Source organism: Acomys russatus, chromosome 19, assembly GCF_903995435.1.
Source record: "Acomys russatus chromosome 19, mAcoRus1.1, whole genome shotgun sequence".
Classification (NCBI taxonomy): Eukaryota; Metazoa; Chordata; class Mammalia; order Rodentia; family Muridae; genus Acomys; species Acomys russatus.
In genome coordinates, this window is record NC_067155.1 from 47,169,136 (window position 1) to 47,183,253 (window position 14,118).

The 14,118-nt window shown below is 48.4% G+C and overlaps 1 protein-coding gene across 5 annotated transcripts in view; it reads right to left on the reverse strand.

The window, feature by feature from the left end:
- Positions 1 to 14,118, reverse strand: part of Sfswap (splicing factor SWAP) — a 73,209-nt gene that overhangs the window by 15,066 nt on the left and 44,025 nt on the right. For 3 of the 5 annotated variants that reach the window (XM_051161402.1, XM_051161404.1, XM_051161406.1), the window contains 4 exons: positions 13,234 to 13,399; positions 6,542 to 6,772; positions 5,396 to 5,586; positions 1,352 to 1,617 (listed from right to left, as the gene is read on the reverse strand). In XM_051161402.1, coding sequence (XP_051017359.1) covers positions 1,352 to 1,617; positions 5,396 to 5,586; positions 6,542 to 6,772; positions 13,234 to 13,399 — 854 coding nt within the window. The remainder of the gene's footprint in view (positions 1 to 1,351; positions 1,618 to 5,395; positions 5,587 to 6,541; positions 6,773 to 13,233; positions 13,400 to 14,118) is intronic. The other 2 variants (XM_051161403.1, XM_051161405.1) reach the window with 1 other exon arrangement.

The following is a 14,118-nucleotide window of genomic DNA, read 5'->3' on the forward strand; positions in this document are numbered from 1 at the left end:
GGCAGGTGAGAGCTAAAGACTGGACAGGTGCCGTATATCTCCCTCACACCAGCGACAGCGGAGCTTCACTTTTCAACCTTCTAACACCAAGGGTATGTATGCTCTGGGACCCTGAAGGACAAGTTTAATAATTGTTGCCAGGAATGGCAAACTGCTTTCTGGACCCCTGGCTCCTTTTGAGAGCTTTTTGATAGGATGTTGAGAGGCAGCAGGCTGAGGAGGAAATGGATCCACAATGCTGCCTTGCTTACACTCACTTGCAGACACCACAGACTGAGCGGAGATGGCTGTGGGACCACTTACACTCAGAAGTAATCAGCACTGGGAAGCTCATTCACACAAACTAACACCAGCATGCCAGCCTATGGCTTTCTATAACTCAACTCATGCCAGGCTCACTTTGTAGCCTGTGAACACTCATCCCCCACCCACTCCCTAGGAGGCAGTCTCTTCAAATTTGCTGCTATACAGTTGAAAATAATCTTGCACGCCTTGATTCTCCTGCCTCCATTTTCCAAGGACTAGGATCATACGCATGTGTCACTATGCTCACCCAATTCCCTTTTCTATACATTTCGGTGGGAGGGAGAGGGTAACTTGTTTTACTTGTGTCTGTGGAGGGCAGAGGGCCACCTTGGGTGTTCTTGCTGAGCAGCCATTCACTGTGAGTTGTTTTGTTTGTCTTGATTTGTGAGACTGGTCTTAGCATGTTTCCCTAGTTAGCCTAGAACCTGCTATCCAGAGCAGACTGGCTTGAACTCAGAGATCCACCTGCCTCTGGCTCTTGAGTGCTGGGAGTAAAGGCTTCTGATCCACCTCCTCTCTTCCCCCAGCCCATTCACCTTATTTTACAAGACAAGTTCTCTCACTGGCTTGGACTTTGCTGATTAGACCAAGCTGGCTAGATAGAAAGTGAGCCTCAGCCTGTACCCAGCTCCCATATGCTAGAACCGGGCATGTATCGTTATGCCTGGCCTCTTCACTCAAGTCCTCAGGCTGCGCAGCAAGATGTACTGCCTGAGCTAGCACCCTGGTGTAGCTGAGCCTGGCCTTGAACTGGAGATCTTCTTGCTTCCACCTCCTGAGTGAAGAGTGAAGTATAATACGCTATGTAGAGATAAGAAGCATAAATGAATCATTTAACCTTTGTGGCTGATAAGCTTTGAAACGCGTACATATGGTTTTTGGAAAGATCTCCTTTAGATTTGCAGGACACAGACAACCCAGCCTGTGCTCATTTAAGTTTCTGCTGGCTCTAAGGTGCCAGGAGAAGGCTCATAGTGTTGAGCAGAGCAGAGCAGAGCAGAGCAGAGCAGAGCAGAGCAGGAGGGCATGAGCGCAGTGCACCCACCTCGACCGCCGCACTGTCCGGTAGGCACTGGGCAGGGAGTGCTTTGCTTTTGAGTGGGATCTAGACCTGGGCTTGGAAGATGAGTGGTACTTGGGGGAGCGCGACCTCGTTCGAGACCGTTTTTTGTGCTTCTTCTTCTTCTTTTCTCTTTCTTCTTCTCTCGGTGGGTCTCTACATCTGCTTGAAGGCCTTTCTGGAGGCTTCACTTCCAACATGGGCAGAGTTCTGCCTCCAACCAGCAGAGGACAGGGCATGACACCAGTTTCCTAAAAATATAAGTGAATGTGTGGACATCAACAAGGACTATAACACTGAAAGGGTAGATCATGCTGTCTCTGAGGAAAGACCTTTCAGGGGTTAGCTACACAAATCTCCCGGCTGAGTGTGGTGGATCAAACCTGCGATGCAACCATGTTGGAGGCAGAGATAGGACAACTGCTTTGAGTCTGAGGCCTGCTTGGGCTACAGAGGTAATTCTAGACTAGCCTGGGTTACAGTGAGAGCCTGCCTCAAAAAACAAGCCAACCTCACTGGACAAAACTACATTATCTGGAGAAATGTAGCTTTAACTAGTCATCGAATGGTACTTATGGAAAAGTTCTCACTTTGTCCCTAGAGGATTTAGTAGTCAAGGCTTATGGAAAAAAAATTAAAGCAGGTGCTCTGTGTAACCAACCTCCCATACTGCCCCAGATATCTGGGAGCCCTGGAACAGAATGAGAACAGAAGCGGTTGAGTGTGTGTATTTGTAACCCTGCAACTGTGGGTAGGAGGGCCCTGTCTCCCTCTGCACCCGGGCCCGCTCTGGCAGGCGGCTGTGAATATCCCTGCACAGGACTGTTACACAACTGCTAGCTCACAGTGAGGAGCTGCCCAGTGGGTTGGCCTGAGGCCACAAGGCTACCTACAGCTGTCAAGATAGGAGGGAGATCTCTCAGCTCTTCCCTGGGCTCCCTGCTGCTTAGGCCACCATGCTTAGCCACAGATAGGCTTATCACCATTGATGCAATATTCTTAGCTATACAGCATGGACTGTGTAAACAATTTAGTGTGCCACTAACCTCTCTTTCTTCTTTAGATAGGTCTCACCTACATAGCCCTGGCTGGCCTGGAACTCACAGAGATCTACTTGAGGGCTGGGATTAAAGGTGTAGGCCACCATATCCATGCAGTAATGTTACTCTGTGTAAATGAGGACATTTTAGGACATCACGTACATTCAACCCGGACATGTCAAATCACCTCTAATGACCAATGGGACTGGGCAGAGCAGCATGCAGAAAAGGACCATGATCTACATGCATGGTGGAATGCTGCCCTGTGGGCGCCTGCCCATCCTGAGGAGCTGGCTGAGCTAGGCAGCTCTGACAAGTCTAGTAGTACCACCTGGGACCTTATCTCACATTCTTGTGGAGCCTGTAAGAATTCCTGTCCACATCTATGTGGCTCACTGGGTGAATATGCCATCATTTGTAGGCCAAGTGCACATCAATGTACTTGGCAAAGTCAAGGGCAGTGTTTTCCATGAAGTTTCATGAGATTAGTTAATGTTTTGGGTTTGACTATTCCCCCTGCCCCAGGCCCCAGACAAGGTTTCTCTGTGTATCCTAGATTTGATTTGTAGGCTATGATGGCCTTGAACTCACAGCAATCCGCCTGCCTCTGCCTCCCTGTGTGCAGGGATTACCGGCGTCTGCCAATGAACCTGGCCATTTGACTCATTTATAAACTGTCGATTTATTCTGAGTCCTTTAGTCTGAAAGCAGCCAGACACTTCTCACCGCCTGCTCCTCATGTTCCCTTTCTGTTGAAGCAGCCCTGATGAAATAATCTTCAAGTGCACTCAGCTAGGGAGGCCATTCCAGAGTCAAACATCCATGGGTTAGAGACAGGGCCAAGGCTGGCAGACAGGAATGGAGCCACTTGGAGAGAAGGCACAAGCTGGGTCAGCACTGTGGTGCCACCAGCAGGCTGATGACAAGTGACTTTGATAGACCGAGTTTCTACTACAACAGCCCGATGAGAACAGAGGCAACCTTGTAACCATAACTTGTTCTATCTGCCTGCAGATGTGGCTTTACATACTTTTTAAAAAATTATACATTTTTATTTATATGTGTGTGGAGGTCAGAGGACACCTTACTGAGTCAGTTTTTCTCTTTCCTCCATGTGGGTTCCAGGGATCAAACTCAATCTTACTAGGGTTGGCAGCAAGCACCTACCTCTATTTACGGAGCCTTCTCATACTGTCCTGTCTAACCTTCATCCCAACTTGGAGACAAGGTCTCATGTAGCACAGGCTGACTTAACTTGCCATGCCCAGAACTTCTGAACTTCCTGACTCTATCCCCCCAGTGCTGGGATGATAGGGTGTGCTAATGTGTCAAAGACAAACCTAGGGCCCTGTGCATGCCAGGCAAGCACTCCACCATCTGAGCTACACTACAGGCTTACAGACATGTCTTACTCTCTCTATTCACTATAAATGATAGTGAAACAGTAAGAGACTCAGTCAAGCTCCACATATCCCCACCCAGACAGGCTCTTGTTTAAAGCTTCTTTCCTTGCTGCCCGTATCTTTCCATGGCTGCAGAGCTCATGTTCCTGCACTCCCTCCTGCGTGCCGCACAGCACAGTGCATAATGGCTGCCTCAATTGTGTGTACTCTGTTCCTCCATCTCTGCAGGACCAGAAGACAGACTGTCTCTGTGGGGCTCTGGGAAATGGGGTGATAGTGCCCTAGTGGGGCTGTTATGTTGTGCCACCTCCATGAAAAGCTCATTCTGGGGAGGGCAGTGCCGAGGTCACCCTAAAGACAGGACCATTACAAATATGCATGGTGGGCACTGAAGTGCTGGGTCTGGGGTGGGAGGCGTGGGACGGACTTTAACCATAGACAATGCACACTCCAAAGGGACTTACAAGTGTCAACGCAAGTAAAGTTAAAACGGGTGAAGGAGCTGGGCATGGTGGCACATGCCTATAACCCTGGAACTTGTGAGGCTGAGGCAAGAGAACTGACGTGAGTTCCAGCCCCCTTTCCCCTTTCCAACAATAGCAAACAAGAGCAAGGGGCTTGCTTCTTCTCCATTGTAAGGAAAGCCAAGTGTGGTATCTGAATGAAAATGGCCTCCATAAGGCTTATAGGGAGTGGCGCTATTGGGATGTGTGTCACTGTGGGTGGGCTCTTCTCTAGCACCAGGTCTGCCCCGTGTGCCACCATGCTTCCTGCCATGATATTAACGGACTAAACCTGACCTGCAAGCCAGCCCCAATTAAACGTTGTCCTTTATAAGAGTTGTTGTGGGCGTGGTGCCTCGTCACAGCAATAAAACCCTAATTAAGACACCAAACATAAAAGATATGTAAAGACACCTGGAGACAGACAGACATGACCAGAATTTTCACCAAAGGACACACTGCTGCCGCCAACAGTGTTTGCTGAGGGTTCCTGGAGCTAGGCACTGCTTCACATCCCCCCACACAAGAGCCCCCCAAGGTACCGCGTGAAGGTCCTGTTCAAGGCCACCACTTAAAGAGCTGCCTGAGCTCTCCATGACCTCCTGGTGTTCAGGATGAGCTCAGGGTCCCCCATACATTAGTGCTCTGACACGCAGAAAAGACATGAGTAGCTGCCATTCACCTTTTTAAAAAATTATAGCACAATACAGATACAGGTGCTGGCACTGAAATCTCTGCCCAGGTGTAAGGTCAACAATGTGGCTGCACCACTGAGGCCCTGCTTTAGCCGTGTATGTCGGACCATATATGGCTAGAGGCCTTAATGGGTGGCCATGAGCTGAGCTTCCTGATCAGGATCTATGCCTCTGTTCTGAGACTGCAGCCTGCATTTGATGTGTTTATAGGGTGATTGTCACAGGATCTCTTTGACAGACTCAAAGCTATGAGCAAAGCCTGTGACGACTATACCAGAGGCAGGTGCTGACATCTGCCTCAGGCTGGGGCTCCAAGGCCATGGGAGCCCAGAACCAGCTTTCATCTACCGCAAACCCAAGCATGTCATCGGGACTGCCTTCTACGTACCTCCACACCAAAAGTGCTCTCCTCAAGCTTTCCAACTTCTGATTCTGGAAGAGGATTTTTTAGGGTTTGTAAAAACAAAGCTGCTTTCCTTTTACGTTCAGCCTGAAGCTGCTTCTCCTTTGATTCCTTGGACGCCTGGGCCAGCTTTTCCCGGGCAGCAGCAGCAAGACGGTCCTCTAGCTTTTGTTTTGCTAAAGAAAACATGAAAGGCAGAGTCTACAGCAAGCAGTATATTATTTCTAATTTTCACAGGCACCTTCTGGCTATACAAACACTGCCACTTCAATACTTACCTCAGAGCAGGTAGACACTGGGACAGACCAAAATTTAGAGGAAATAAACTTATTATGCCTTTTTAGGGGCGGTACACTTTACTCTCAAGGCTGAAGGGGGTTCCATAATGGCAGACGCTGGGGCTGAGTATTGGGAACTAAAGAATGACTCCATATACAGGATCCCTAAATACCCCAAGTCGACAGTGAATGATGCCCTGTGGGAAGTGTCTTAGTCCAGAGGGCATGACAAACTGCTGAGCTCACACACAAGGAATGCTGGCACAAACACAAGTGTGAGTGCACAGAGGGTGAGCACCTGTGGGCCCACAGCATGCTAGAGCCTCCTTTAATCAGTGTTGTATGGTCTGTTCATGCATATCCCGAAATATAATCCAAGAAAGGCAGTTAGAACAAGCCTAGGCAAGCACTGTAGCAGAGTTCCAGCCCCAACCCTTGTCCCCCACATGTTATTGGCCATGCTGTGACCCATGAAGATGAGCTCTGGCAGGCATCATCTTCAAGGGCCATGGTTCTGATCAAAGATGTTCTCACAAAAGGACCTCTCCCAGTTTGGTGCATTAACCAGAGTGGGGCGTCCAAGCCTGGTGTCTCACCCCGGGGCTGTCATCCAAGTACAAAGTGAGCCTCCATTAGAGCTGCCCGCTTAGCGCATTAGGCTGCTGAGTACAGATCGCCAAGGGCACTGCATCCGGCTAAGGCGTGCACAGTGCCACACAGCACTGAACACGGGGCTTTCAGAACGTTCTTGCATGGCTCCAGGCTTTAGTTCGCAGTCTTAGAATTTCTGGCTTAGCACATAAATCTTGTATTTGTCTTCTTTCTTTCAAGAACTTTAAAAGCTATAACAAACCTTGCTTTGCTTCTAGCTCCTCCTGCGTAAGCTGGGGTTTCTTCTCTTCCACAACCACACAGGGTGGGGCTGCAGCTGGGCTGGGGTTGGCAACACTGCTTGTGCTTTCCTGGCATTCCCTGTTCTCTTCATCTTCTTCACTGTCATCGTCCAGCTTGACCCGGTTTTTTTCCAGGGGAAGTAGGTCGTTTTCTTTGGCCTTGATGGCAAAACTTATTGGAGCAAATGAAGCTGTTGAGAAAAGGTGAGAAGTGTGACACATTTTCAGGCACCAGAGGCAGAATGCGCAGACACTGTCACAGGTACTACCACTTACAAGAGTGATGGCGGACAGTGAGACGGCCTCTGCAGTGAAGGCACTGTGTGCATGTATGTCTGCCTGTGCATGTTCTAAGGTAGGGCCGAGCTATGTCTAAGGAGCCCTGTTTCAATGCTTGAGGCAAGGCATCAGACTGGGGTGTGTGTCTGGACCTCGCTTGGCATGGGCAGCATAGCGGTACTGCCATAGGAGACACAGACCTGCTGAGCATGGAGTGGCCACCTTCAGCTTGTGAACTTTTATTAAACAGTTACTATAACCTTGAAAACCTCCAGCTACATTAAAAAAAACAGGGGGGTGGGGGAGGCTATTCTTCAAGCAAAATCTAAACCAAAACAACAACAAAAGCCAAAACAAACATGGAATTCATTCCTTTATTCAGCTAACATGACAAGCACCATGTCAGACCTTGTTTTATACCTATTACAAACATTTTAAGTTAGTGTAACAAAAATTTAGGTGATACACCCCCAGCCCCTAAACATTGGAACACTTAAATTAAGAGAAACACAAAGGCCTTAAAGGACAAAGTCTTCCTGTGTTACTTTCCGTGCAACACTGAGTCTCTGTCAATCACTATGCTGAGTGACTCCTAACAGCCACCTGAATGCAGTGGGATGCTGCAGCTTTCACTCATGATAGGCATCAAGAAGTGACAATGAGATCTGGGCATGGGCCTGTAATCCCAGCACTTGAGAGGCAGATCTTGGTGAGTTTGATGCCAGTCTGGTCTACAAAGAGAGTCCAGGACAGCTGGGGGCTATTACACAGAGACACATGTCTCAAAAAAAAAAAAAAAAAAAAAAAAAAAAAAAAAAACCAAAAAAACAAACAAACAAAAAAAGAAGCTACAATGAAGGGACATCTCCAGCACTCTGAAAAACTGCTGCCTCTGAGTAAAGTGGGTTATGGGACACAGAGAGGTTCTAGCAAGGCTGTGACTTGCTGGAGTGCCCTCCCCCTTGGTTCTTAGCTTCCCAGGGGCAGGCCACTTGACCATGTGCTGGGCTGAGGGAGACTCTCCTACCTTACTGTTTTACGTTCCACAGCCCTGTATGGGTTAAACAGAACACATGCCTGTGACAAACACCCCATTTAATGTCCAAGAGCGAGGAGAGCTGACCTCCATGCCACACCTGGTAAACAGCACAGAACACTTTAGGCTGATCAAATACCAACCAAAGTCCTCAGTTTTCACAGCACAACCCAGCCATGTACGCTAATGATGAGGCTCTGCCGCAGCAGGTTCTGAGGGAAACCTACAACAGGGATGGAGCTGCAGAACCATGCAGCCCAAGGGCTGGCTGCTGAAGGCGGTGGTGAGTACTCAGTGGGGTGATGTGGGTTACTGTGACTTGCTATTTTTATATATGTCTTAAGGGTCCTTTAGACAACTAAGTTTAACAAAACAAATCCTTTGTTGCCTGTAGGAATATGGTCTGTTTAACAAGTAGAGGGTCATGGTCATTTTAAAAAGAGAAAAAAGACATAAAATGTAAACGGACTCACTTATCAAGTGAGACTAAAATACAAGATGATTTAAAAACACCTGTAGTGTTTTCATGAAAGGGAACAGACGTGCAGATCATGTCAACAAAGGTTCCTAGAGCACTCTGCCATACTCAGTCTGGAGAGGCTGACAGGCAGAACACAGAGCTGAAACACCACTATTCCCCCAAGCCCCAAAACCTAATAAAAGAACCACCTAACTTGTGTGTCTAGGTGCCCTGCCTCATTCAGTGCTGACAAGATTAGCAGGTACCCCAAGACCCCACAGCACTGACAAGAACCAAGAGGCCAAGATTTAGGCAGCTGCTCCAGATAAGCGAGCCCAGCCAAAGGCCTTGGGAATCCTTCTGGAATATTCCAATTACACAATTTGCAACCATAGCCTGCATTACCACTGATCCTAAGTTCTTTCTCGAGGTGGCAAAGACCTTGTGTGATCCAGCTACGTCTGTCCTTCTGCACTGTGCTCAAGCTGAGACGGTCATCCTTGCCTGCTGCCTGCAGGATCCCTTCCTTCCGTCCCACCTGACCTTCAAGGCTGGGTCCAGCAGTGCCTCCCTGAGGTGTACAACCATGACCTCACTGCCTTCTTCTCCAACTCTGGGTAGCAGCTGCACGTGGGTATAGACATACATATGTGTTTGGAGATGAGGTCTTAGCTATATTGCAGAGGTTGGCCTCAAACTTCTGAGCTCAAAGGATTCCCCTGCTGCACCTCCTGAGTAGGTGGGAATGCATATGCATGGCATGTTGCCTGTGTGACATTAGTATTAATTATATGTTGTTCTTGTGTTGCATTCATATGTGGACCCCTGTGCAGGTGAGCACATATGAGTGGAGGTCAAGGCTGGTGTCTTCCTCTGCCACTCTCCATCTTATTTTCTGAGACAAGCCTTCTCACTGAAGCTGGAGTTTACTAGTGGCCAGTGAGCTCAGAGAGCCCTGCTCCTGCTCCTCTTCACCCCAAACGCTAGAGTTACACCACCCTTGACTTTTTAAGTAGGTGCTAGGGATGGGAACTCAGGCCCTTATCTCTGCAGACTGAGCTCTTTACTCACATAGCCATCTCCTCAGTCCCAATACTAATTTTTAAAAAATTCTATTTTTCACGCCTTTAATCCTAGCACTGGGGAGGTAGAGGCAGATGGATCGCTGTGAGTTCGAGGCCAGCCTGGTCTACAAAGCAAGTCCAGGACAGCGAAGGCTACAACAGAGAAACCCTGTCTCGAAAAACCAAACCAAACAGAGTTCTCTATTTTTACAGTTTTCTCTGGATGCACTTACTGTATGCGCATGAACGCTCTCCCTTCGTGTATGAACGTGCACCATGTGCACGGCTGCTGTTCCTGGAGGTCAGAGGGGGTGCTGGATCCCCTAGGACTGGAGTTCTGGAGGGCTGTGAGCCATTATGTGGGCTCTGGGAAATGAACCCAGGTCCTCTGCAAGTGCAGGGGTGTTCTTACCTGCTAAACTGTCTCTCTCCAGCTCCAACTACCAATCTGAGAACAAAGGCCGGTGTCTTTAAACAAACCCTGGCACAATAGCCTCCTTATATTTTTCTCTTCTGAAGAATGCCCTCAGTCCATTTTCTGACCCAGATAAGCTCTTTATTTTCTTTTCTTTTTGAGAAGCTCTTTCTCAAGTAAGGGCATTAACCCCTCATCTTCCAACTTACTGCTATTTTGACATTTGCCTTTTAACTTGATTCTGGCTATGCTTTCTCAGATCTGTGAGTCTCTGATTTCTGGTGTCAATTTTCTGATTCTAAGATCATGAGTTTTAACAATTACTTTTCCTTTCTCCCACTTCTTTTCTCATCCTCACTCTATGGGGTCTCATTTTGGGCTTCTGCTCCTCCAGTGCGGGGTCAAGGCCATGCACTGCCCACAGTGGATGCACTTGGACACTGAACTTCAGAAATCCCTGCTGTTAGATCCCTGAGTCTTATTAACTCTCCAAAAGTGAAGGGGGCTGGAGAGATGGCTCAGTGGGTAGGGCGTTTGCAGCCACGTTTGACTCCTTGAGCTCGATCCCTGGGACACACATGGTGAAGAGTCACAGTGGAGCCTGTCTGTCCAGCTTCAGTTATTAACTACCGAAGTTTCAAAAGCACCAGCGCTTCTCAGCGCTCCAAGTCTGCTTGCAGACAGGTGATGGAGTGGCTACACCAGGGCCCTGGAACACGACCCACTGCCCACTCCTGTCACCACTTCAGTATACAGCCGGGTTCCAGTTCCTGCTTTAACATCATGCTTCTAAGTGCTGAGGTCTACAGACAGCTGCGTGGAGAGCTTCTTAACTCCCTGTTTCTCATAAGCTCTGGAGGAAGCCTTCCCGACAGAGACGGTCTGGTTCTCCAGGGTGAATTAAGCCAGCCTTTAATCTGTTTTGGCCTCTTGCCTGGTTCTAGAGGCTGTTCACTAACCGGCATTTAAAAAAAAAAAAAAAAAATCTGTGAGACTAAAAATCTGTCACATTTTCTTCCTTTTCTTCAAATAATTTTTTCAATTTATGTTTTCTTCGAAATGGCATTTTTCCGTGACTCGAGTCCATTTCCATTTAAGGTGATGAGTATGCTATCCTTGTGTATTTTAAAAAGATTTATAACTTTGTGTTCATATCTGCCCTCTTTTTCTCTTGAACACACAACATATTGTACTGATCTTTTAAGAAAATTACTTTCTCAGCAATTTCTTCTTTAACTTTTAGTCCCTTGTTTCTGCTTTCCTTAAAAGCATCTTGTAGGGTTTTGAGAGGTTCTCACTATCAGGAAGCTTGTATTTAAAATCCTGCCTCCGTTCCTGCAGTGCTGAGCTCTAGGCCAGTGTCACTGGCTGGGCTTCCATCTCATGGTCTGTTCTTTTTCCTCTGCCTCCAATGCCAAGGTCTGAACATGCCTGGGCCAATGTTGTACTGAACCCCAGCTCACTTCCTAGGCTCCAGGGTTCAAGATTCGTTCAAGCTTTTTTTTCCCACCAACATAAATAGGTAATGGTATTGGTTGTTGTAGTTGTTTTATTTTTTTCGAATAGTATTTTTTGCCACCAGCAGTGTAGGTGATAGAATCCAGGGGAAGTGCTACCACCGAGCTATGCCCTATCCCATAATAACACTTTGATGTTCTCAATGCCCTTACTGCTGTAGACTCAGGACTTCAGGGTGCTGATATGCCTACTGACCTGCTCTCTCTCCTCTTCAATAGAGAAGCCTGCCTGTTTCTACCTGGGTGAACATCTTCGACATCTGTCCCTTCCCTTGAGATTCCTGAGAACTTCCCAGGCTGTCTTCTAGTCAATCGACCCTGGTGATCTCATCATGTTTAACCCAGCAGTATTTCTGAGCAGTCTCCTGGAGCTGTCAGTTTATCAGCGGCCTGGGTTTTATCCTATCTCAGCTCTTTTAAACATAAAGACCTAAGGATCTGTCTCGATTCTTAGGACTAGAGGCTCAGCTGCTGGCTTCAGAATCTTAGGAGGACTGGGCTCTTCCAGGTCTCACTGTGCAGGAGTGCTGTCAAACACTATGCATCCTGGTGCAGCAGCTGGCCTGGAGCTCCTTTCTCGGTGGCTCTGCAGCCATGCTAGCCTTCCTGGAGGGTGCTTCCTGGATAATAACCACCTCATGGATGTCCTGTGCTTAGTCTCAGCTTCCCACCTTCTCCTTGTTGGCAGTGGCTATCAGGGGATCACTGTCCTGACATGGCTTTCCTTCCCTTAGAAGTAAGTCCTTCTAGCATGGGACAGCATCTTGAATGGCATCTAGAGCAAAAGCTATGCTCTGCTTGGCTCATGTCTCTGCTTATTTCAGCCAGGGCTGAGGTAACCAGTCACCTGACTTTCTAAACAGTGCCTTTCTAGTGACAGCCAGATTATTGTGACTCCGCATCATTACCCTACCGCATTTGGAAGGGCACTCCAGGTCAGGCAGGAGATTGCTGCCTGCGTCCAGCGCCAGGCTTCTTCCCAGGTATGTACTCTATTGCTGCCACGTCTGCACTTGGCACTGGGTCTCCAAGGCCCCCAACTGTCCCTTTGGTCTTAACCTCAAAAAGTCAATGCTAGATAAAGCATGGTAGTAACCATTGGACCCAGGGGAAGCAAAGTCCCAGATGCTGGGCACTACACCTCTCCAGACTGAACTGCTAAAGCCACTTGTGACTAAACCACAGTGGGGAACTTCACTTATCTCTGAACACTCAATACCACATCTTTTCTGCACTCTCTCTTCCAGCAGGTGGAACTGACGTCTTCTATACATTCTACCACAGGGCTCTGCTAAACAGCCTGAAGCAGCCTTTCTTCTGTCTTCTAGTGCACCTGCCACTTAAATAACATCTGTCCTGCTACACTACAACATTTAGTCAGGGGCAGGGCAAGGAGAGCAAATGTGATCGAGTGCAGCAGTGCCTGAGAAGGATGCTCAAAGGAGCCACTTGGGCAAAGAAAACAAACTTCATCACAATAGTTTGCGCAGGGGCTTGGAGCTGGAACCTAGAGGAGAGCACTTGCCTAGCTCAAGTGAGCCCTGGGAGCTGTCCCCAGGACCACACAAGTGAGCCCTGGGAGCTGTCCCCAGGACCACACAAGTAACTGAACACAGACAATTTCAGGGGGAGGATAAAACAGTATTTGAAAATGTATAAACACATCCACTAAATGGCCCAGGCTAAAAGCTGATGGATCGATCCTTGAACTAGCTTATATCCACGGGGTTCCAAACACCATGTTGGAGAAGCAGGACAACATGAGCATGTCTGAACAGCAGCTCAAGAAGCCAAGTCCAATGAGGCCCTGTGGTTGAAACACCTAGTCCTGCCCCTCAGGAGGGAAGCCCATGAGACCTGGGCTTCATCTGGGCAGCGCACCTTTTACAAGCTTCCCGTCCACGGTGCTCTTGCTGGACCCAGCCTCCTTCTTCCCGCTGCCTCTTCCCCCAGTCTCTGCCATACCCTCAGGAGTGCCGTCCTCCCCAGCTTCACTCGACTCTTCAGCAGCAGTTTCTGTGGAAGCCTCTTCAGCTGTTGATGCTGCCTGAAAAGAGACAGCACTGAGCATTGTTACATGACACTTATGAGGATCTGTCATTATATTCCACAGTACACACCTATAATCCCAGCGCTCAGGAGGTAAAGGCAAGAAGACCAGGAGTTCAAGAGCATCCTTGGGCAAATAGAGTGTGAGGCCAGTCTATGCTACACGAGTCACTCTAAAATCCACACCAAAACACTCACTCCTCCAGCCTACTTGCAATAGCATTTCCACATTTCAAATTCCGACTTACGGTTTTCTTGGGTGGGTGGGTGCGTGTGTGCATGTGTGCGCGCGCGCATGTATGCTTTCCTGGGCCTGGTATGCTAGACAAGTACCCTGGCACTAAGCTATATCCTCAGTCGTACCTGTGTTTTTCTTGTGTGACAGACTAACAGGCTGAAGGAGGACCTTTTCCTTGCAGCCAGGTTGCTGAGACTACCTCCAGACACAATCCCCCACTGACTACAGATGAACAAGCTGCTTCAGGCTCAGCAATAATTTCTGGTGGAATAAGCTTAAGAGAGAGAGTGACAGGGGCAGGACAAAGTATTCCCGATGCAAAAGAACTATGCAAGGGACCGTGTGCTGTGGTAGCCAATGTCCAGCAAAGGTACCACGAGGTGCACTACAGAGTAGTCAGAAGGAGCGGGCACAGCAGCACCTGCCATGCCTGCACACGGGAGGTAAAGGCAGAAGGATCATGAACTGGAGGCTAGCCT